The following is a 24,033-nucleotide window of genomic DNA, read 5'->3' on the forward strand; positions in this document are numbered from 1 at the left end:
GGTATTGCATTGTGGTTTTAATGAGCATTTCCTTGATGACTAATGTTAACCACATTTTCCTGTACTTATTAGTTATTTGTATATCTCCATGTTTAAAGTCTCTGTTCAAGTTTTTGCCCATTTTTAATGGGGTTGTTTGTCTTTTTAATTATTTATTTGTAGGTTATTTTTCTTTTTTCTGGATATAAGCTTTTTTTCAGATATGTGTATTATTGTGAATCCTTTCTCCTGGCTGTGGTTTGCTTTTTCATGTTCTTAACATTGTTTTTTGATGAGAATACATTTTAAATTTTGATGAAGACCACCGTATCATTTTTTCATTTACAGTTAAGGGGTTTTTGTTGCATAGTAAGGAATATTTGCCTATACTAAAGTCACAAAGATATTCTCATATTTTTTTCTAGCAACTGTATAGATTTTTGCTCTTATATTTAGGTCTGTGATCCATCTAAAATTAATTGTTCTCTATGTATGAGGTAGAGGTAGATATTTAGAAGTGTTTTCCATGTGTTTATTTGGTTATTTCAGTACCATTCACTGAAATGCCTCAGGGCCTTTGTTGAAAATCAGTTGGCTGCTTATGTGTGGACCAATTTTGTTTCATTGATCTGTCTATCCCTAAGCTACTGTGTTGTCTTGGTTACTGTAGTTTTATAATAAGACTAGAATCGGGCAGTGTAAATTCTCCAACTTTGTCTTTTTTTTCAAGACTGTTTTTAGCTATTAGGTACTTGGCAGTTCTATGAAAATTTTGAATCAACTTTAGTTGTTACAAAAAAAAAGACTATAGTCTGTAGATTAGGATTACGTTGAATCTCTAGATCAATTTTGAGAAAATTAATGTCTGATTCACCCATTTATTTGTCTTTAACTTCTTTCAGCAATGTTTCATAGTTTCAGTAGAGTTGTTGAAGTTATTTTGTTAAATTTAATCCTAAATATCTGATAGTTTTAATGGTATTGAATTGTACATTTAAATTTTTCCACTTGTTTTTTAGTACATAGGAAAACAAATTATTTTTTCAATACTGATTTTTGTATCTTGCCATCTGACAACCTTGTTAAATTAACTTATTAGTTCTAGTAGCTTGCTTTTTTCTTTTTCTTTTTCTTTTTTTTTTTTTTGGCAATTTCTTAGAATTTTTTGCATTTACAAGCATATTGTTTGTGAACAGAGACAGTTTTTTTGTGTTGTTGTTTCAAATATTTTTGCCTTTTATTTCTTTTTTTTCCCTCCCTTAGTGTACTGGCTAGATCCTCAGTACAGTGTTGAATTACAGTGTTGAATATAAGTGGGAAGAAAGATATCTATGCCTTGTTCTCATTCTTAGGGTAAACATTTGGTGTGTCACATTAAGTCTGAAGCTAGCTGTAAGACTGAGGAAGATCCCTTCCATCCTAATATGTTAAGAAGTTTTTATCATTAGTGAGTTTTGAATTTTGTTATAAGCTTTTTCTGCATCTATTTAGATGAGTGTATATGGTTTTTTTTTTTTTTTATTCAGTTAGCAAAAGAATTACATTGATTCAGTTTTGAATGATACATCCTTGCATTCCTGGGATAAGGTCCTTCTGGTCCTGATATGTTATTTTTTTTGCATATTACTGGATTCTATTTGATATGTTTTGTTAAGATTTTCTATATCCGTGAGAAATGTTGGTCTGTAATTTTCTTGTAGTGTCTTGTCAGGTTTTTGGTAACAGGGTTATACTGGTTGCTTAAAATTATTTGGGAATTATTCCTTTTTCCTCATTTTCTTAAAGAGTTCATGTAAAGTTAGCATTATTTTTCCTTAAATATAATTCACAAGTGAAACCATTTCTGCCTAGAATTTTCTTTGTGGGAAGTTTTAACTTAAAAGACTCAATTTCTTTAACAGATATTAGGCTATTCAGATTTTCTGCTTGTTATGTGTAAGTTTAGGTAATATGTGTTTTTAAAAGAATTTGTTCATTTTGTTAGTTGTCAAATCTGTTAGCAAAATTTTATTCACAATAATTCTCTAGTATCTTTTTAACATCTGTTGTGATATCATCTTTCATTTATGATGTTGATAATTTCTGTTTTCTCTTCGTTTTTTCTTAATCTGTTTTTTCAGAGAAGCAATTTGGGGTTCTGTTGATTGTCTCTGTTATCTGTTGTCTATTTCATTGATTTCCACTCATTATTACTTCTTTCCCTCTGTTTTGTCTCTTATTTGCTTTTCTTTTCTCACCTTCTTAAGGTGACACTAATTTTAAACCTCTCTTCTTTTTAAAAATAACTATAAAGTTACGTTTCTTCTAAGCCCTGCTTTAACTATATCTCACATATTTTGATAATCATTGTTTGCATTGTCTTGCAGTTCAAAATAATTTTTAGTTTCTCTTGTTATTTCTTTGAGCATGGATTTTTTTTTAGTAGGTGTTTAATTTCCAAATATTTGGGGTTTTGCTAGATATCTTATTACTACTTATTTCTAATTTAATTCCATTGTGGTTTAAAAAGTATGTAAGATTTTAATCCTTTGAAATTTATTGAGACTTGTTTTAAGACCTAGCGTGTGGTCTTTAATGATAAATGATCTTGTGGGCCTAAAAAGAATGAGTATTCTCAGTCACTGTGTGTCATTTATAAATGCCAAGTAGATCTAGTTAGCTGATCATGTTATCTTCTAATTTCTTTGTCTACACTTCAATCATTGAGAGGGATGTTAACATTTCCAGTGATTGTGGATTGGTCTGTTTTACCCTTTAGTTCTGCCAGTTTTTGCTTCAAGTTATTTTGAAGCTTCAGTATTAAGTGTATACATATATTTTTTAATCATCTTTCTGATGAATTGACCCTTTGAAATATCCTCTTTATTCTGGTGCTTTTCTCTGTGTCTACTACACACTCATATAGATATATACCTTCCTTATGCTCATTGTTTACATGGAGTATATATCCTTTTAAACCTTTTACTTTAAGCCTGAGTATGTCTTCATATTTAAAGTCTATTTCTTGTAGACAGCATATAGTTAGTGGTGTTTTTTGCTTTTTTTTTTTTCAATCCAGTCTGACCAGCTCTACCTTTAAATGGAATGGCTTACAATTAATGTAATTATTAATATTTTGGGGCTTAAGTCTACCATCCTGCTCTTTTTTCCTATTTATTGTACCTGTTTTTTTGTAGGTTTGTTCCTCGTACTGTATTTTGTGTTAATTGAATATTTTTTGGTACTCTATTTTACTTTTCCTATTGACAGCTTACCTATATTTTCTTAAATTATTTTTTTATTTAGTGGTTTCGCTATGGTTTATAGTATAATTCCTTAATTTATCACAATCTATTTAGGATTAATAAACATTTTACATAAAATTTATAAACCTTGGAAAAATATAGTTCCATTTATCCCCCCTCTTTGTCCTTTGTTCTATTTCCATGTACTTTATTTTTGCATGTTAGTAGCCCCACATTAGAATGTTATCTTTGTTGCACCAATAAGTTGTTCAAAAAAATCAAGAAAAGAGGAAAACAAATTATAGTTAATGTGGTGGGCAGTAAATAGCCCTCTAGATATGCCAAAGTCTTAATCTCCATAACTTATAAATATTTTGTTATATGGCAAAAGGGAATTACGGTTTCAGGTGGAATTAAGATTGATAATAAATCGACCTTCTGCCAGGGAGATTATTCTGAACTATCCAAGTAGGCTCAGAGTAATCACAGGGTTCTTAGAAGTGGGAAAAGGAACAGATTAGAAAGTAGGAATGATTCAGTTAGAGAAGAACTTAACCTGCTGTTACCTGTTACTGGCTTTGAAGATGGAAGAAGGGGCCATGAGCCACAGAATGGAGGCAGCCTCTAACAGTTGGAAGAGACAAAGAAAATGGATTCACCTAGCCTAGAGCCTCCAGAAAGGAACACAGCCCTGACAACACGTAGATTTTAGTTCAGACCTGTGTAAGATTTCCGACCTACAGAATTTTAAGATAATAAATTTGTGTTGTTTTAAGCCACTAAATTTATGGTAGTTTGTTACAGCAACAATGGAAAATGAATACAGTTACCCACATAATTCCTGTTACCAGAGTGTCCTGTTTCTTTCTCTAGATCGAATATTCCAGTTTCCTTTAGCATTTCTTGTAGTACAAGTCTGCATAGGATAAATTCAGTTTTATTTTGCATAAAAATGTCTTTATTTTACCCTGATTCATAACAGATATTTTCACCAGCTATAGAATTCTGGGTTGATAGTTTTTCTTTCACACTTTCAAGAGATTGTTCTGTAGCCTTATGGTCTCTGTCATTTCTGATAAGAAAGCAGCCTTTGTTCTGTGTGAGCTGCATGGAGTGTCTTTGTTTCATAGTGGCTTTATGATTTTTTTCTTTATCTTTAGTTTTTAGCTGGTTTGGCTAAGTGTGAATTTATCTTTTATTGTTTTTGTTTGAATTTGATGTTTTTCACCAAATATGGGAAATTTTGGGCCATTATTTTTCAAATTATTTTTTATGACCTATTCTCTCTTGCTCTCCTTTTAGGGATCTAATTACATATATGTTAGACCATTTGCTCTTATCCCACAAACAACTGAGGTTCTGTTCATTTTTAAAATTCATTTTCTTCTTTTTCTCATGGTTTCTAATTTCTGTTGACCTGTTTTCAACTCCATCAACCCTTTTTTTCCTCCCCCCACTAATAATCTAATAATAGTCTAATGTGCTATTAAACCCATTCAGTGAACTTTGTGCTTTTCTGTTCTAGAATTCCAGTTTTTTCTTTTTATACTTTCCATTTCTGAGCTAATATTTCCCATCTATTTATTCTGTCAATATTTTCCTTTATATTGCACATATTTATAGAAGATGTTTTAAAGCTCTTGTTAGTGGATTCACGCATTTGGGTCTTTCACAATCTGTTTCTATTGACTACTTTTATTATTTTTTTTCTAGATTATGTTATATCTTCTTGCCTCTCTGCGTGTACAGTAATTTTTTTATTATATGCTGGAAATTTTAGATGATATGTTTGTAGGTCTGGATTATGTTGTCTTCCTTTATAGTGTCAAATTTTTTTCTGGCTGGCAGCTCAATTACTGTCGGGTCTTCATGATTTTTTTTTAACTTTTATTTATTTTAAGTGTGTTTTTCCAGGACCTGTCAGTTCCAAGTCAAGTGGTTGTTTCAATCTAGTTGTGGAGAGCACAGTTCACAACAGCCCATGTGGGGCATCAAACTGGCAACCATGTTGTTAAGGGCACCGCCTGGCTGCCCCCTCATGATCTTATTTTTTATGCTTTGTTCTCCACTTTCATAGGGTGGGGCTTTTTAGATTTTTTTTCATTTAGCCTTTGCTCCAAGGGTGGTCCTTATTCCTAAAGATTGGCCTTTTGGATTGGCTAGTTGAATGCACAGTGCTCAGCATGGCTTCTTCACTGTGACTGCAACAGAACTTTGTCTTCTGCCCCTTGACACTCTGTGGTATCTCTGTTCAGCTGTCAGCCTTGCCGTAGCTGCTCTCTGTTAGGCCTCACTGAGTCTCATCTCACTCTGCTTGTGTATAGATTAAGTTCAGTGAATGTTCTCAGCCAACACCTTACGGAAGACCCGATGCAGACTTCTGGTTCCCTTTTTCTTTTGCACTGTAAATTTCAGCCTCATCAACAGTGTCAACTTCTGATCTCTGCCTCCTCAGCCCTGTAACACTTACCTCTTGAGCTCCACTTTCCTGAACCACACTGCAAAAGTGTCCCTAGGCAGAAAACTGGAGCAAATAGGTGATCACCTTGTGCTTTCCTTCCCTTAAAGATCACAGGCTTATGCTGACTGTTGCCCAATGTCTGAAAACCAGTTGCTCTGTGTATTTTGTTTCATTCTATAGTGTTGAGGATGGGAGGGTTGGTCTGATACCAATTGCATTGTGGCCAGAAGCAGAAGTTCTGGAATACTCCCTTTGAGATAGACAAATATCTTTAAATTGGGTATTGTGTCTCTCAGATCAACTAACATAAGAAAAGAATTTAACAGTATTTTAAATTTTAATCTTATCTATATGATTAAAATATCAGATCAAAGATAAAGGATTATCTCAAGCAGTTGTAAGAAAAGAATCCTTTTAAGAGTTTGATGTGTGTACTATTCTGGAATTTAGTTTTAAAGCAAACCATAAAAACATTTAGCAAATGTTAGGGTTGACTTTGTAACTGGACTTGATTGATTAACTATATAACTGATATGGCCAAAGTGCAGTTTAAAAAATTATATTATTTAAGGGCAGGGGAAAAAAATCTATTTGAAGAGTGATTCATTCTGAAGTTGCTTTGGCTGCTTGGTAAAAAGCAGACTGAGAAAGAAAGGAAGCAGGAAAAGCAATTAGAAAACATTTGTTGTGGTCCAGGTGTGGGAAATGGTTTTAGCTCAGAAAAAATGGTGGTAGTAGAAATGAAGAGAAGTGGATAAATACACATTTTGGAAGTAGAGCTGACAGGTTCATAATGTGAGGTATCATGGATGAATTTTAGCTTTGGGCTGATGGATGGAGTGAGTAGCCATGCTGTTTTACTGAGAATGGGTGAGATGGGCCAAGGATATATGGGGATAGATTATGAACATTTTTGTTTTGTTGAGAAACCAAGTGGGCAATCAAATGAAAATTTCAAGTAAGCAACTGGGGTAAAAGTGTTATAACTATGAAACACAATGAATCACTTTATATAGGACAAGCTAGTCATATTACCCAAAGCAATATATGGATTTAATGCAGTCTCCATCAAAATTCCAATGGCAGTTTTCACAGAAATAGAACAAAAATCAACACATTTGTATGAAACCACAAAGAACCTAATAATCCTGAGAATAACCAAAATAATCCTGAGAAAAAAGAACAAAGCCAGAGGTGTCACACTCCCTGACTTCCAATTATACTACAAAGCGACAATAATCAAAACAGCATGGTATTGGCAGAAAAACAAACACACAGACCAATGGAACAGAACTGAAAGCCCAGAAATAAACCTACGTATATATGAGCAAATAATTTTTGACAAAGGAGCCAAAAACATACAATGGAGAAAAGAAAGCCTCTTCAATAAATGGTATTGGGAAAATTGGAAAGCCATATGCAAAAGAATGAAACTAGACTTTTATCTGTCACCATACACAAAAATTAACTCAAAATGGGTCAAAGACCTAAATGTAAGACCTGAAACAATAAAATACATGGAAGAAAACATAGGAATTAAACTTATGGAACTCGGTCTTCTAGAGGATTTTATGAATTTGACCCACAAAGGGAAGTAAAAGCAAACATAAGTGCATGGAACTATATCAAACGAAAAATCTTCTGCACAGCCAAAGAAACCATCAACAAAACAAAAAGGCAACCAAATGAATGGGAGAAGATTTTTGTAAATAATACCTTTAATTAAGGATTAATATACAAAATATATAAAGAACTCATACAACTCAACAACAACAAAAAAAACAGTCCTATTAAAAAAAATGGACAGAGGACCTGAACAGACACTTCTCCCAACAAGACATACAAATGGCCAACAGATATATGAAAAATGCTCAACTTCACTAGCTATTAGGGAAATGCAAATCAAAACCACAATGAGATACCACCTCACACCTGTTAGAATGGCTGACAAGAAATAACAAGTGTTGGAGAGGTTATGGAGTAAAAGGAAACATCATACACTGCAGGTAGGAATGTAAATTGGTACAGCCACTATGGAAAACGGTATGAAGATTCCTCAAAAAATTAAAAATACCATTACCATATGACCAAATAATCTCTCTTCTGGATATCTACCCCCCAAAATTCTTAAAACATTTATCTGCAAAGGTATGTTCATTGCAGCATTATTTATGGTGGCCAAGACATGGAAACAGCCAAAGTGTCCTTCGATAGGTGATTGGATAAAGAAGATATGGTACCTACATATATACAATGAAATATTACTCAATGAAATAATTATTATTCATAATTATTCATATATTATGAATATATGAAATATTTCATAAGAAAAATGAAATACTGCCATTTGCGGTAACATGGATGGATCTTGAGATTATCAAGCTAAGCAAAATAAGTTAGATGGAAAAAAACAAGAACCATATGATTTCACTCATAGGTGGGATATAAACAGAAAGCACCAAATGAACAAATAAAACAAACAAAGACAGCCTCGTAGACATAGACAACAGTGTGGTAGTTACCAGAAGGTCAGGGGAGTATGGGGAAATAGAAGATGGCAGAGGGGTTCAAATATATGGTGATAGGAGACTTGAATTTGGATGATACACACACAGTGCAATATACATATGATATAGAATTGTACACTTGAAACTTATATAATGTATTCACCAATGTCACCCCAATAAATTTAATACTTTTTTTTAAAAAAAGGAAATATGTTCTCGCTGCTATGGTTAGGACTCTGTCTACATTCTGCCTCCCAAAGTTAGCTTATTACCTCATCTCCACACAATTCCAGTGTCATCTCTATAACACAGATAATACCATCCTCCTGTGATTTAGCTGAACATTATGTCACATCACGTATATCAAGTACCTGTGACATCATAAACACTTGCAATTACTATAATTAGTAAGTTCTCCAGGTCTTGGTTAATCTCTAGAAACATACAAGGTATTTGATTTTTTATTCCCCTTGAGATGAGGAGAGAGGTGAGATGTAAAGAGAGTATGGTGGGGCCAACCTACATAAAAGAATTTGGTTCTATGAGAATTTAGAAACCACTAGGAACCATTACAGCTTTTTTAAAACATAGAAATATAGGTAGCGCAGTATCTGAAGTAATTTAAATTGTTCTTCAGATATATTTATATTTGTCATTTCAGATATACAGTAAATTACTTATCTCTCAGTTACTCCCATCCAGTAGTCCCGTCTTACCCGTGGTTTTGCTTTTCACAAAACCACGGGGTTAACCATGGTCGGAAAATAGTGAATGGAAAATTCCATCAATAAACAATTCATAAGTCTTAAATTGTGCCCCATTCTGAGTAGAGTGATGAAATTGCATGCTGTCCCGCTCCATCGTGCCTGGGACGTGAACCATCCCTTTGTCCAGCGTGTCCACACTGTATATGCTGACGCACCCATTGCTCACTTAATAGCCATCATGGTTGTCAGTTTGACTGTCATGGTATGGCAGCGCTTGTATTCAAATAATCCTTATTTTACTATAATGGCCCCAAAGCGCAAGAGTAGTAATGCCAGCAATTCGGATATGCCAAAGAGAAGCCATAAAGTGCTCCCTTTAAGTGAAAAGTTGAGTAGAGTGCAAGAAGGTATTTTGAGAGAGAGAGGAGACACCACATTCACATAACTTTTATTACTATGTATTGTTATAATTTTTCCATTGTAAATTATTGTTAACTTCTTACTGTGCCTAATTTATAAGTTTCACTTTATCATACATATGGATGTATAGGAAAAAACACTATAGAGTTTGGCACTATGTAGTTTCAGGTGTCCGCTAGGTGTCTTGTAATGTGTACCCTGCAGATAAAGGGTGGTCCATGGTATACTTGAATTCCTACTGCAGTATCTATAAATTGCCTCTGTGGAGGTATCCACTGAGGGTTTAGCATGTTATGATACATCATTCAAACGTGATTCATTCATTGTTTTTTAAATCCCCAATGAAAACTAGAAAATCATATTTATTATTAAATACCAGAGACATACAGTAGTACGAAATGCAAAACGCCTCTCTCTTCAAACTTATTAAGCTGAAATATGATTGGATCTCATCTTGTAGAACATTGAGAAGTATAGGGCTATCTAGTACATTTTTCAGCTGCATTGCCATGACATTCATGTTTACTTGTCATTAGAAAACTTTGGTGAAACTCCTTTTCTACATGGGTGAACCTTTACTATCGGGTTATTTGGAAGCAGCTTTAAAACTAAATAAAACAATAAATGGTTCAACTAGTGTGTGCGAGAAGGCTCAGGCTCCCTCTGGTGGCAATAATGTCTTACTATTTTTATTGAAAAAAATATTGTCAGGGTGAAATGATGTTCCCAGTTAAACACCAAACAGAATTGTGGTGCCTTAGATAAAGATGTCGCACGAAGCCTGTGGAAGTGACTCCAGAGTGCTCTGCAGCAACTAGGTTGCTTGGTTCCGTGGGCTTCTAATCCTTCTTTAATTCTGAGTGGTGCGAAGGAAGGAGTTGAAGATTAAGACATCTCCTAATCGTATCTATTCTGACCACTCAGGAATACGATGAGGAATTACTGGGATATTTATTAGGTGCTTTGAATTCTTTAAATAACGATGTTTTGTGAACTCACATTTTTCTTAGTAATGTATTTTCAACTCTAAGCTTCCTTTCAGAACAGTGATCAGTAGTAAGATCACAAAATAGTAAGTCAGATGCTGCCATATTTATTATTTTATTTCTAGTATAACATAGTACACAAAATGTAGTATATTATATATTATACTATAATATATAGTGTATGTAGGATATAGTATAATATTTCTAGGTAATATAATTGGAGTGTTTGGAGGATGTAGGATAATACTGTATGCAATGATGGGGTTTTAACCCTTTGTAGATGTATGAAATGGTCCAATTTTAGGGTTTTGGAAGAAAGGAAAATGATTTGTAATGATGTCTCAAACTAATTTTTCTGAAAATTGAATATTGGCTATTGCTAAAGGTGGGAATGAGGGAAGCTTTTAAAGATTATTGGACTATTGTGTATTTTTTATACATGTTGTACCTATGGACAACTCAGAGTTCTATTTGGGAACTTATTTGAGAACTTATTTGGGAAGTTCAAATAAAACATCTGCATAATTAAGGGCCTTTTAATTGAGAAAAATGGCTGTTAAAATTCCACAGCTTTCTAAATCCACAAAATGATGTTGAGTTGCGGATCATGAATTCATCTTAAATTACTGATTAAATGTGTGCAGATGTAAGCATAAAAATAACACATTCCTCATTAGCACATGTTTACATTTGTTAAATCACAGGTGGTCTAGCAATTGGAGGAAATTAACTTTTTTTCTTTTCTTTTAAAGCTTTGGAACTTTTCCTTGCCTTAAAGCTGTTTGAAACTGCTGGCCATTTCAGAACTCTATTTCAATATATGACTATTATTGTGCTATAGAACTTAAACATATAGATTACATTTTTTAATCTTTTAGGACCAACATTTATGGCTGATATTCTCATTCAGGTTAAGATAACATTTCTGCTAATTCTTCCAAGATGGGACTGAAAGGCATTTCCCATGGAATTGTAGCAATAGTAGTTTATTTTATTTTATTTTTTTTAAAACATGAAAATAACCTTATGTTTTTTTCCTTTTCTGATAAGTAAGGTAAGAAATTATCTTAGTTTTTAACAAATCAGAAAAGATAACTAATTATAAACAAGGAAATAAAATTACCTGCGATTTCAGCACTCAGAAGTATCCACTGCTAATGCTTTTTAATATTTGCACGTTTAATATATTGTCTTGTGAATCAGACCAGCCAAATGTAGGAAAGGTGGGTTCCATACAGGAAGTCCTACCAAGGAAGCATTTCTTAAGATTTTTTAAGCATACAGTTTTATTCTGATAGCAAAATGTATTAACACTATCATGTTTTATATGTCTGAGACCAAGGCTTCATCCTCTCCCCCTCATCTTTCGTGTTTTGACTCCTTTTGAGTTGCTTGGAAGTCTTCACAGACAGATTTTATTTCCCCATAGGAAAAAACTACTTAGTCAATTAAATTGCTAGAAAGTAGCTTATTGCATTCTGTGGGCGCAGGAAGCCCAACCAGAATGCCTTGGAGTGTATTAACTGAGAAAAATGAAAGCAATGATAATATCTTATGTTGAAAGTGATATCGAGCCCCCAAATGCGGATACTGATTATGAATGTAAAACTCCACAGGACAGAGACTATCAGTGGCTTTGCTTAGCTCCAGGCCATTTAATTGATAGGGTTTGGGTCCTTTCTTTGGACCTACTATTATTAGATCTCAGTTCTTGTGAAAGGACTGATGAAACCTTATCATTTTCACACTGCGAAAAAGACATTCTGTGGCAACAGTTGCAGAGCTAATAGAATTCTAGCATTCATTGCTGTTATGGGCAGTATGAAATAGGAATGCTGACTTTGAATTTCTCATTCTAGGAAGCTGAAAGTAGTGGTGGAACTACTTTCTACTCAAGTCGTTCTTGGAGAGAGATTTGTGGGCTTGTACGTAGGGATGCAGAAGGGCATATGGAGGGTGACAGCATGGGCCACCGATAGGTTTCAGCATTTGTGGGCCCAGGCTTTGGCCCAGAAACACATCGTCAGATGTAACATGAAAGGTGTGTCAGCGGCACACAGTCTGCGAGTCTGAGATATCCCACCGTTTCTTTTCCCCTTGTGATTGCTGTTTCTATGAGGTGATTACAGATCACGTGAATAGAATCAGGAGGAGTTCTTCTTTTGCTTTTTCTTATAAATACTTAGAAGAACCAGAAACAGAAGCCTTGAATTATTCTTCATTGTAATACCACCAGTGGAGGGTGGGTAAATTTGCCTCTGCAGTTCTAAGCTCTGTCATCAAATGAAGCCCTAGTTACAGCTGCTTTTCATACGACCTTTCTTCAGTGGTGCTAGCAGATAAATCATCCTGATGTCTTTATACTAATCATCCCACATAAGCTCCCCTGCCCCGTCCTTCCTTGTCGTTTCTCAGCTGGCAAATAAGAACCTCACAGTCTGAAAACTTAGAGTTGTAGCCCTTGCTACAGTTAGCTATGAGATTGTTAGATGAAGCACATTTGCCGAGATGAGCAGTGTTTTCTCTATTTATAGGAGAAGCCCTGATATCCAAGCAAAAGAAGAGTTATGGAAACATATTCAGTGAGTACTGGTTTTTTTTCCTCACTGTTTTAAAACCCATGTGGTTTTAAGGCATTTACAAGGAAACCCACTGACAGTAAGAGGCTGCCTAGGGCTGGAGCCTGTCAAATAGTTTCATCCTTATGTACACATGTACACATGGCACTCACAGTGGTGGCACCTTACCATGCCAGCAGCCCTCTCCTAAGACCCCTTAGCCTCACCTATAAATGGGCTTCAGACAGACCAATAGTTTACAAATAAATACCAAGGAAAACAGATTCAGAAGAAAAAAGATACCTCCTACAGGGGAGAGGAGGGAAATTTTTGTAGGGGAATTGGGAACGGATGGGGAACCGTCTACGTTCTGGATATAGAAAAATTGGAAGAAGGTAGAAGAGTTACAGAAAAGGTTTTCTTCCCATTTTTCCTTGAATACATTTCAGTTTTTAAATCGTGTTCCTGGCTTACATTTCTGTTAGTTTTGCAAACATTCTGTTTTGGGACAGGTTGTGGAAGGTATTAGTAGTTCTACCAGCATCACAACTTTAGTTTTCTTGCTCGTTCCCTTCTAGGAAGGAACTTGTGGATCCATCTGGATTGTCAGAAGAACAATTAAAAGAGATTCCATACACTAAAGTGGAGTGAGTATGTCTTTGAAAATCTTTTCACAGAAGTTTTTTAGTGCTCATAAGTGAGTAATTCCTTCTAACTCTAAAGTGGTGTTCCAAGCAGTGCGTACATTTGTCTTTACATTTTATCTAAAATTAAAAACAACTATAGGGAAAGAAGCTTTAAACGGGTGTATTAAAGCTAATCATTCTCCTGTGCTACAATCAGTTATCTCCTATTAACCGTCTATTTGTATATGGTAGTTACAAAGGGGCTTTTGATGATTGATGTTAGTTTTAAAATACAATTTTTTAAAGCTATTTATTGCTTGGTGACAAAGTTTCATTTTAGTCATTATTTAGCACCAAGAGAATTACGTGGACCACAAAACCTTGTAATGAAGCCCAACCCAATCCCTATCACAGAACTAGCACATTGAACATGCTTCCTGAAAACATAGGGATTCCCTAATCACCACTCAGTGTAGGATGCAATAGATGACCTGTGTACTCTGTTTTCTGCCATGCTATGATTGCTTAAGAGAAGTAGGAGCTGCTTTATTGCTTTGTTTTCCTTCTGTAACTCATACTTCCTTCCCACTCTGGTCATGTTGCAGGGTGGTACACACCCTCCCAACCTTCACCCCCAACACTCTCATCTTTAGGCCGAAGATGGACTTCTCAATGACAGGCTAGTTAGTAGCTAGGACAATGACCAACTTTTTCTGGAAAAAGAAATAGGAATAGGAATGCCATTTTGTCCGCATTGTAGATTTTTTTCTTTCACTTCACTGGAAAGAACCTAACTGTAGGGAATAATTTCATTACAATTTAGTGCTTTAAAAATATACATATAGGGCGGCCGGTTAGCTCAGTTGGTTAGATTACAGTGCTCTTAACAGCAAGGTGGCTGGTTCGATCCCCACATGGGCCACTGTGAGCTGCACCCTCCACAACTAGATTGAAACAACTACTTGACTTGGAGCTGATCAGATCCTGGAAAAACACACTTAAAATAAATAAAAGTTTAAAACAAACAAACAGCAACACCGCATACACACACACACACACACACGCACACACAAATACTATAGAGAGTTTCATTTTCATGTATGGTTGAGGGAGCACTTCTCTATTGTTAACTTATGAAATTTAAGCCACATAGGATTTCCAAACCCAGGGGTGTCAAGTTCTTTTTAAAACTCTCAAAGTCATTATTAGTCCCTTGTGGAATCAATATTAAGGAATTATCCTGCTCTGACTTACGGTTGTTCAGGACTCAAGGTGACCCAATCCGCATCAGGCATTCTCATTCACCCCGAAGTTACCGCCAGTATCGCCGGTCCCAGTGTTCAGATGGAGAGCGATCTGTTCTCTCAGAAGTGAAGTAAGTACCAAACCTGAGTACATCATCACCCTCGTGGCTTCAGAACTATACAATCCAATAGAACTTCCTCCAATGATGGAAATATCTGTGGCTATTAAATATTGGAAATGTAGCTTGTGTGACCAGGAAGCTAAAAATTGAATATTATTAACTTTAATTAATTTAAATTGAAGTGGTAGCCATGTGTGGCTGCCATATTGGATAGCGCAGATCTAGGCCATACTTTGTCATGGCACTTCTGAGCTGTGCACTGAAACATGTAGAAGCAAAAAAGTACATGAGCTATTCTATTGTGAATGATGCAGCCATATTGAAGAGAAGCTTGCATAATAGCATATTACAGTAGTTTGTATCTTTGTGTTCTCTTTACTTGTGAGGAAAGTGACCTTATCTTGTTTGACACTATAGATACTATATTTTAAATAATATGTTAATGAAATAATTAGGCATCCATTTGTAAAAATACTATAATTTTAGAAATTCATGTGCTTTGTATTGCTGTATTCGAATGTTAAATATTAAACTCTGAATTAAGGCTCAAAACTTTGATAAATGTTAATAACTTGGGAGACAGCATAGCCCAGTGGAGAGAAATATGGGCCAGGTTTTGTTTATTTTTTTTGTTTGTAAAAGGTAGGTAATGGCTATCTGTAGTTCTATAGATTTATAAAACAGCATAAGTGGCTAATAAATGTTTCTTCAGAATCAAATCCAACAGCCACTTATACAACATATTACAGTAAGAAAAGCATATGGGAACCATACCTATGTTTTATTCTTGGTTCTTCTACTTATTTGCTCTGATTTAGGGCAAATTACTGAACCTGTCTGACTTGATTCAAAAACACTTGTTAAAAGTATCTCTGTGGAAAGCCCTGTGGTGGACACTATTAGGAACACAAAATATATAAGACATGCTTTTCACACTATGGCCCTCTTCCAGCTCAAATTGTGATTCTCAAAACTGAATTTTAAAACTCACTCTCTGCAGTTCAAAAACGGATCTTGTACCTCCCCTGCCCGTGACCCGTTCTTCAGATGCTCAGGGCTCTGGCGGCTCCACCGTTCATCAGGTTGGTAATAGTCAAGTTTTAAGAAGGTGTTTCACTGATGACACTTTTCTGGGAGTTCTTTAGGGAGGTAGAGAAATGAATCCTTAATTTTACTCTGAGGCGCTCCATTTTAAAAGAACTTGTGCAAAACGTGGAAGGAGAAGGAAAGAGGAGGGTTGCATGACCAAGACAGGGCATGACCTGGGACGACTTATGTTAACAGTGAGAGCTAGAGATAGTGCAAGGTCTGAAGTGATCTGAGGCTTGGGGAAAAGCCAAGGATAACAGAGATCATAAGATTGTTTGGAGCCAGAATAAACAAACAATGCCTTCACTAATTAAAAAAAAATACTTTCAGATATTTTTTTGAGCCAGAGAAACAAGGAGAAAGTGGCAGGTTCACAGGGGGCAGACCTTCTATTGTTAACTGATGGCAGGCAGGAGAATTACTCAAATCCTGTTTTATTTCTGTCTTCTCCCTCAAAGAGAATTACTGTTGTTGTGGAAATGTTTTAAAAATCTGGTTAAGAGGGAATTCAAGGACATAGGCAGACATCTAGTTGCCTTAACAAAATCAATTTAACGCTCACCTGAATTAGATAGATATATCAGGGGAGCACTGTAGCAAGTATTTCAGCAAGGCATTTGATAGCACTTCTCATGGTGTATTTTTTTAAAAAGAAAAAAATGTAGGCTGTATAAGATTATTGGATAGATTTATGTCTGGTTAAACAACTGCTGTCAAAACGAAGTTGATGTTTATAGTGGATCAAGTTGATGTTTATAATGGATCAGTGTTAGCCTATTTGCAGTGCTGTGGTTTTCAGTCTTGTTTGGATTGTCGACCCCTTTGAAAAGCCAATTATAATTACTATCTCTCTCCCATAAAAATACATCTAAGCACATGTACAGTTTTGTGTATAAATTCTAGAAGTTCATGGACAGCCTAAGAATCCATTCTGTGCTGCCCTCTGTCCTGATTCGTTTTTGCCAATGACTTGAGCAAGGACAGGAAAAGCCTGTGCTAATTTAGGGTAGGTTCCCTAAAAACAGATTCTGAGATGGAGATTTGCATGGAGGAAGTTGATTATTGGAAAGCACTTTTAGGATGAACACACGTGTTGGGGAATAAAAGGGTTTGGGTAGAGCCAAGGGTTGAACTGTGGAGTATAGTCCCAGTAAGAGGCATCCAGCCTCCACTGGGAGCTCTGGAGCTGAGATGGCCCTTCTGACTCATCCCACCTGGAGTCACGGGGGTTGGTCTTTATATACTTACATTCACTAGGCTGCAGTCATTGGATGAAGGGTGCCCCCCACCAGGGGCATGATTGGGCGAGGTGGCTTCCTTCAGCTGAGGGCAGTTCCTGCTGAGGGGCTCTTTTGAGCTGTGTAGCAGCCATCCCTCTCAGCAGCTGGGGGAATGAATGCCTGTCAGGAAGGAAGATCAGGGGGGTGAACCCCAACTTCCACTGCAATCTGCATGTTTCATAAATCTGGGAGAGCTAATAGGTTGTCTAAACAGACAATTTGTTTCCATTCAATAGTGCATTTTAATAATTGTATTCATATTAGTGGTTAGGGCTTTGCATTGAGACTGCCCTACATTATTTCTGCTTGTCTCCACATACTGCTTGTGTTACTTTGAGCAAAGTATTGAACTTTTAAGCCTCAATTTCTATGCAATGTAGATAATGACCTACCTCTTAGGGTTACTGTGAGGATTAATAAGCAGTTATCTTCCCAGAATCCCCCCCCCCCCCCGCTATTAAATTTAAGGTGGTTTTAATATAATTAGGAATTTTACTTTATTGTGTTTTTGCTTTTCCAATTACTCCCTAATTAATCACCATCACTTAGGAATCTCATAAAACTTCAATTATTCACATTAAATGTTGAAAGAATAACTTTCACTTTGCCATATACAAGAACAGCTAACATACATCATCTGATGAATGGCACTGACTCCAGGCTTGTCGCTGGGACACCTTTGATTCTGAACTTGACAAATAGCTAAGGAGCACATCTAAGGAGTGACAGGCATTGGTCTGGGCAAGTCCGCACATGACAGCCTGTGGACTAAATCTAGTCTGCTGCGTGTTTCTGTACAATCAGAAGCTAATAATGGTTTTTACATTTTTAGAGTTTTTTAAAAAGGGGGTATGTGACGGACAGGAGGAGGTAGCCCACAATCTGGCCCTTTAAGAAAAATGTTTGCTGACTCCTGCCCTAGACACATAACATATGAAAATAGCAGGCAAAACAATACAAAAAATTAGATCTGAGTTAGAAAATCAACAGGGGACCTTTCTTTGGTAAGTAGGGTGATCAGAGGCCATCTTAGAAAGTGACATGTAAAGCTAAAACTTTGCAGGTGAGAAGGAACCAGCCAGTGAGAGTGGGTGGAAGGCTGACTTAAGCAGAGGGGAAAACATGGGGAAAATTGCGGAGGCCAGACAGGGCCTGGGTGTTAGAGGAGCTGAAAGACCAGTGTGGTCTGAGCGTAGTAAAGAGGACAGATAACTCAGGGCCATAGATGCCATGCCTGGGAAGAGTTTGGATTTTATTCTAAGTGCCGAAAGGAAACCACTGATCCAGTTGCCATTTGGAAAAGGGAGTCGAGTAACACATGGAAGCAGGAAAGTTGCATTTCCTAAGTGATACCACAGTGCCAGAGTTCTGGCCATGGCCTGGCCCACCTCTCCCTCACCTTGCCTTTTCATGGAGAAGGCTGGTTCAAGTGGGTGGATTAGGGACTTTGGTTCACTTATTCCCTGAAGGTTCGCAGGCAGAGGGGACAGTCAGTTTTAGACAAACTTAAGAGAAGGTGTAATGTTTGTTTCAAATAACCTCCCAGCTCCTTACTGGCGATTCTTCTGATATATTATTTCTCTCTTCGCCAGTGCTGACTCACACTCACCCGTGTCCTCCTACCTCTCTGGTGGTTTAGAAATCTTCCATCCCAGACAGATGTCTCACGTTCCAAAGTTATCTTGATTTATACTCCCTATGCTTAGAATTGTTCCATCAGTGCTTCTTTGAATGTCAGTAAAACAAATTAAGCCAGCCGTAGGAACAGATGAATGGTAACTTCTTAAAGCGTGATTTATTTTTAGCCCAAATCTCAAAATAGAATTGTGGACAAAGTAGCTCATTTTGTGTGGGGATCTACTTTGGAGGAAGTAAATCTGCTTGTTAGCCTGATCTGAGAGGTTAGACTATTTGTAGGAGGTAAGAGCAGAAAGGTTAAGTGGAGAAGGCTGTGTTAGACACTGTTAATGTCCTTCACAGGACCTCCACCTGGGGCAGCTGGGAGATGGACATGACCCAGTTCCAGAAGTGCTGGCTATCGGACCCGGGCTCTGGTAGCTCAGCTCTCATTTCTCCATGATGGGGCCCCACCCCAGCTGAGAGGGAGCTCTAGCCCCAAGTGATGGGGGCTTCATTCAGTGACTACTGAAAATATAATCAGGGGAGATTATAAATTATCCACAACCCTATTCTTTTCACCTTTCTGCCTCTCCTTGGAAAGTGGGAGGCCTGAGAGCCTGGTTTAGGCATACAAAGAAAATGACAACTGGGGAAATGGATATTTGTACCCAATCTTCATGAATAAAATTTCTATGTATGTTAACTGTTGGAATGAATTTTATATTTAAAATTTAAACAATCTTCATATTGTTTATCATAGTTAAATATTTAAATAGAGGGACTATTTGAACAGCTTTTGATAAGGACATTTCTTAAATAATTTTGTAACTTGATGTCTTAAGTGTAAGACAATCTTATTTTGAGAAATAAAACTGACTTGGCTTTATGTTCTTCTCTGCCTCTTACTTTTTCTCAAATATTTTCTTCTAGAGAAGAAATGGGTCTAAAGATAGCCTGATTGAAGAAAAATCTCAGACATCTACAAGCAATCTGGCTGGAAAACATACAGCAAAAACAATAAAAACCATCCAAGCTTCACGCCTCAAAATAGAGACTTGATCCCAGTGAAGGGCTTGGGACGGGGGTGGGAAGGGTGTTGTGTGCCACCTACTTTGAAACTGTGAATTATTAAAGTATCTTGGACCTTCAAGTGTTTCTTCAGAAGAAAAATAATCAAGTCTGTTGCTTCTTTTAAAGGTTTAACTACAGCGTATTTGTGCTGAAGGGACTTTTTATTTGGTAACTGGAAGGATAGTTGTCTTGTAAAAATTCATTCACTTGATGCCATTATTTTTCTTTCTGGAAACTGAGGATCTGGTGTCTACAACCAAAACCAGATGCTTCTGATCCGTTCTGGAATCCTGGACTGCAGCTGGCTAGCTGTGCAATATACCAAGTGGGATGCAGAGATTCTTCCCAACTCCAGGTGGATCTGAGCCTGTGCACAGGCGCATGAGGGCTGAGCTCACATCACTTTCAGACTGCAGATATTAATATAAATGTTCTTTGTAATACTGTATTTTGTGGCATTAAGTTCCACTGGTTATTTACAAATGTAAAAAGCTTTTCGTTTAAAGTGTTGCTTTTAATTTCTAGTGTCCTTGTCTTCTTGTCTTTTGTTGTCAGAAAAAAGGTTATGTGTGGATTTCAGTTGACCTCACCTTATCAATTCATACCAACCCTCAACCTCAAATGGTCCCTCCAGCCTGCCTGGCTCTCCCCCCAAGAATTACTTCAGACCTTTCCTCTTATTTACAAGCACAAATCCTTCCCCAGCTACTGTTACTTACTCCCCTATTCCAAATTTCTTGAAAAGATTATCTGTAGCCAGTGTCCTCAGTTCATCTCTAATATGGATCTCCTCCAGGGCTCCAGTAAAGCAGACCTCACTACAATTACCTTCGTGTCACCAAATCCAAGGCCCAAGGCTAACTTTTAGGCTGCCTCGCAACATTCCGTGCTTCTTTAATGTTGTGCTTCCCATTTAATTTCTATCATTCTCATCCTCCTTTGCAGTTTATCCTAGCCTCCCTCACTAGGTACTAGGTTCTCAAACCTCAGACTTTCGCCCTCTTCCTCTGCCGCAGGTTGTTCTTTAATGCCCACAGCCTTAGCTTGGACTAGACTAATGTTCTGCCAAGAGACCAATTAGTTTAAAATGCTGCTCCCCAGTTGGATTTAGGGACATTACGCTTCTGTGCAGGTCTACACACCTAACATCATTACGGATCCCTCTATTACCAAGTCCTGTCAGTTTTGCCCTCTATAGCTTAATTACCCCTTTACTAATTTTACATTGATCCAAGTTAGCCATCTCATGCCTAGACAACTGTAAGTTGCCTCCAATTGGCTCACTCGTACTCATTTTCTTGTAGGTGTGAGCAGATTTCTCCTTGTTTTAAATATAGCTCTACGTGGTCTGACATCTTACCTGTTCAGCCTCAATTTTTAAGACTCCCAGATTCCTTAATGGCCTCCTACCATGCCTCATTCAGCAAACTCTTGGTCTAAATCAGGGCATTAGAGTGAAAGCAGCTACAGCTGTCACAAATCTGGACTTATGGTCATATCATTTTCTAGCTCAAGGCCTCTGCACATGCCACTTGCCCAATGTCAGCTTATAGAAATGACACCCTTGGTCTCAACTCTGCTTTCTCAGGTTTCTGACTTGCTCCAGACTCTATCTTGCATAGGATTTGTTTCACAAAATTTTACATTTGTGATGACATTTCCTCCATTCACATGTAGATTCCAAAGGGAGGAACTATTTTGCTCACCACTGTGTCCCCAGCTCCTAGTACAGTGCTTTCAATAAATTTTTTCAGTGCCTGAACACATTGTCTTTCTTTGCAAAGTGAAGGCTGGAAGTATGCTGATCTCAAGTTTACAATCTCGTAAAAAAGGAAAAAATGCAGTGACAACGTAAAAACACATCCATGACCTAGAAACCAACTAGTCTAATTGAGTTCACCATGAGGCACTGGCAGAAAGCATATTTCTCCTTGGGCTTAGCACAAGCCTGCATTTCATAAGCCCATCAGTGACTGACAGCACTGAATATTAAACTCAACCGCTGCGATTTAACAATTTTGAAGTTGCTGGGTGAGGGGGAAGAAACCCTTCCTTTGATCTCTCATGGAAAGAATGCTCTCTTCTGGCAGACACAACACACAAACCACCAAGAAGCATATTTAACTATTTATTCATAAACCCGCGGTTTTAAATGTATCTTTACGGACTGTCCAAACAGTTTCAGTACTCCTCCGACTCCTGAACATTTTGAAGGATCCAAGCAACTTGTGTGACGATCAAGTTTTCCAATGCTTCGCCAAGGACATCCTAAAAGGAAAAAAAAAACACGCAGTCTGACAAGCAAGTACTTACGTGCATCGTGCACCTTACACCTTAAGAACTTCATGAGAAACTCCACACACTCTTCTGCGTTGCATTAAGTCTCGCATTTCTGACCTCAGATTTAAATGTCAACGTCAGTGCCTCCTGAGATACGGCAAGTGGTTTTTACATTAAGCTGCTACACACACAACCATCCTACGATTTCAAACATAAGCTGGCGCACGCTATCCCACTTGCTGTAACCTTCACCTTGTTGATCGTTGATCACAGACGTAGCAGCGCTAATGACCCTTCACACCTACTTGAAACTAATACCCGCGGAGAGAAGGCACCCCAGAAAGAACTGCTTTGAGACAGGACTTCCGTAACATCGCCCTACCTCAGGCCACCTTTGGGCTCCCAGGTGTCCGGCTGGCAGCACCCGTCTGCTTCACGCATCCATCCGTCACCTGAACGCAAATTCGTGAAGACGTTGAGAGAAACTGTACACAACCTCGGCTGACACAAGACCCCGTGTGCAGATTAACGTAAAAAGCTCACGCTGTTACTTGTGCAGCTCCTCCACCAAAGACGACAACTTCAAGGGCAGGCGAGGGCTGCCAAGTGTGTTAGTTTACGCCTTTTTTGACACCACATTCACTAGTTTCCGAAAGTGAACGGGCAACACAAAGGCCACCTGGGGACGGTGGGGGAACCAGTGTCTGCGGCCCGAAGCCTCAACCACCGGCACACGGACGGTGCTCTCCATGCGAGCTGGAAGGGGACTCCATCCATCCCCAGCTCTAGATTTCTTTCCAATTGAAAAAGGCCACCAGGTAATGCAAACTGCCACACAACGTGCTTTAAGCGGTTAAAGATCTCAACACGTCGGGGCAACGCGTCTGTTTTCGCACGAACACGAAAGCTCACCTGCCACGTTGTGCGCCTTGAACAGGCGCCAGGCTCCAACCCTGGACGGGCGCGTCGTCATGTCACGCACGCTGCGACTGCGACAGGGTGGGCACACAGGCAGTCACAGCCAGGCCTCCCCCTTCCCACGAAAGGCAGCCTGACGTTAAAAGCTTCCCGGCAGACGGTCGAGGACCAAGACACTTCAATGCACTCAAAGCAATCGCCGTGGGAACGCGGGCTGCGGGGCCTCCCGAGGAAGCACCGACCCAGGACCGCGCCAGGCCGGGCCGCTGCGCTCCACGCGCTCAGGGCCCGGGACCTCGGGCCCCGCCGGGCGGCAGCGGGCAGCGGGCAGCGGGCGCGTCACCCGGCTCGGGGCGGCCGCGCGACCCTGTCCTGCGCCAAGACCGATGGAAGCCCCGCGGCCACCCTCCAAGCCACCCGTCACCCCGGGTGGACATAGCGGCGGCAGCGCGCAGGTAAGAAAGGCCGCGCGGCCCTCCCACAATGCTTTTCTACCGCTGGGAGAATCCACTGCCCGCGGGCCGCGGGGAGGACGGGCCGTACCATCGGCCACCGCGCTGGGAGACGCCGCCATGTGGCGGGAGCGCGAAGTGCCCAGTGATTGGCGGTGGCCCAAGCGGAAGCGGGCCCCGGCGGGAGGTTACGCCCCCTTTGCTCCCTTTCCTGAGTGTCCCCGGTTCTGTCGCCGGTAAAGGAGGTCTTATCCACCCTATGTGGCTCTCCAACCACCCCTCCTCCCAATGTCGAGGCTGAGCTGCGCGTGTAACGCAAAGGACTTGAGACCGCGTGTTCTGGGGAGGACCGACGGAGCTCTCAGTCTCCAGCAGAGGAAGAGTAAGGCCATTCATTCAGAAACATTTGTTGAGTACTTCCATGCTTCGGGCTCTGTCCTAAATGCCTGGGCATCAGGTATGAGTGGAACAGACAAGGGTGCTGCCTGA

At 38.6% G+C, this 24,033-nt stretch overlaps 2 protein-coding genes across 5 annotated transcripts in view; one reads left to right on the plus strand and one right to left on the minus strand.

The window, feature by feature from the left end:
- Positions 1–21,654, plus strand: part of EPB41L4A (erythrocyte membrane protein band 4.1 like 4A) — a 229,509-nt gene extending 207,855 nt beyond the window's left edge. For 3 of the 4 annotated variants that reach the window (XM_081052913.1, XM_081052916.1, XM_081052914.1), the window contains 5 exons: positions 12,819–12,866; positions 13,421–13,489; positions 14,733–14,843; positions 15,835–15,916; positions 19,754–21,654. In XM_081052913.1, the coding sequence (XP_080909039.1) occupies positions 12,819–12,866; positions 13,421–13,489; positions 14,733–14,843; positions 15,835–15,916; positions 19,754–19,882 (439 nt within the window). In that variant the 3' untranslated portion in view covers positions 19,883–21,654. Of the gene's footprint in view, positions 1–12,818; positions 12,867–13,420; positions 13,490–14,732; positions 14,844–15,834; positions 15,917–19,183; positions 19,709–19,753 lie in introns of those variants that run through there. The other variant, XM_081052915.1, reaches the window with a different exon arrangement.
- A 355-nt stretch (positions 21,655–22,009) lies between these two features.
- LOC308499454 (uncharacterized protein) lies at positions 22,010–23,759 on the minus strand. The gene is made up of 3 exons (XM_081052917.1): positions 23,087–23,759; positions 22,557–22,626; positions 22,010–22,162 (listed from the first exon to the last, which is right to left on the minus strand). The coding sequence occupies exon 1, from the start codon at positions 23,664–23,666 to the stop codon at positions 23,280–23,282; it is 387 nt and encodes a 128-aa protein (XP_080909043.1). The 5' UTR covers positions 23,667–23,759; the 3' UTR covers positions 22,010–22,162; positions 22,557–22,626; positions 23,087–23,279.
- Positions 23,760–24,033: the final 274 nt, after the last annotated feature.

The sequence above is a fragment of the Rhinolophus hipposideros genome, assembly GCF_964194185.1.
Source record: "Rhinolophus hipposideros genome assembly, chromosome: 7".
NCBI classification, from domain to species: domain Eukaryota; kingdom Metazoa; phylum Chordata; class Mammalia; order Chiroptera; family Rhinolophidae; genus Rhinolophus; species Rhinolophus hipposideros.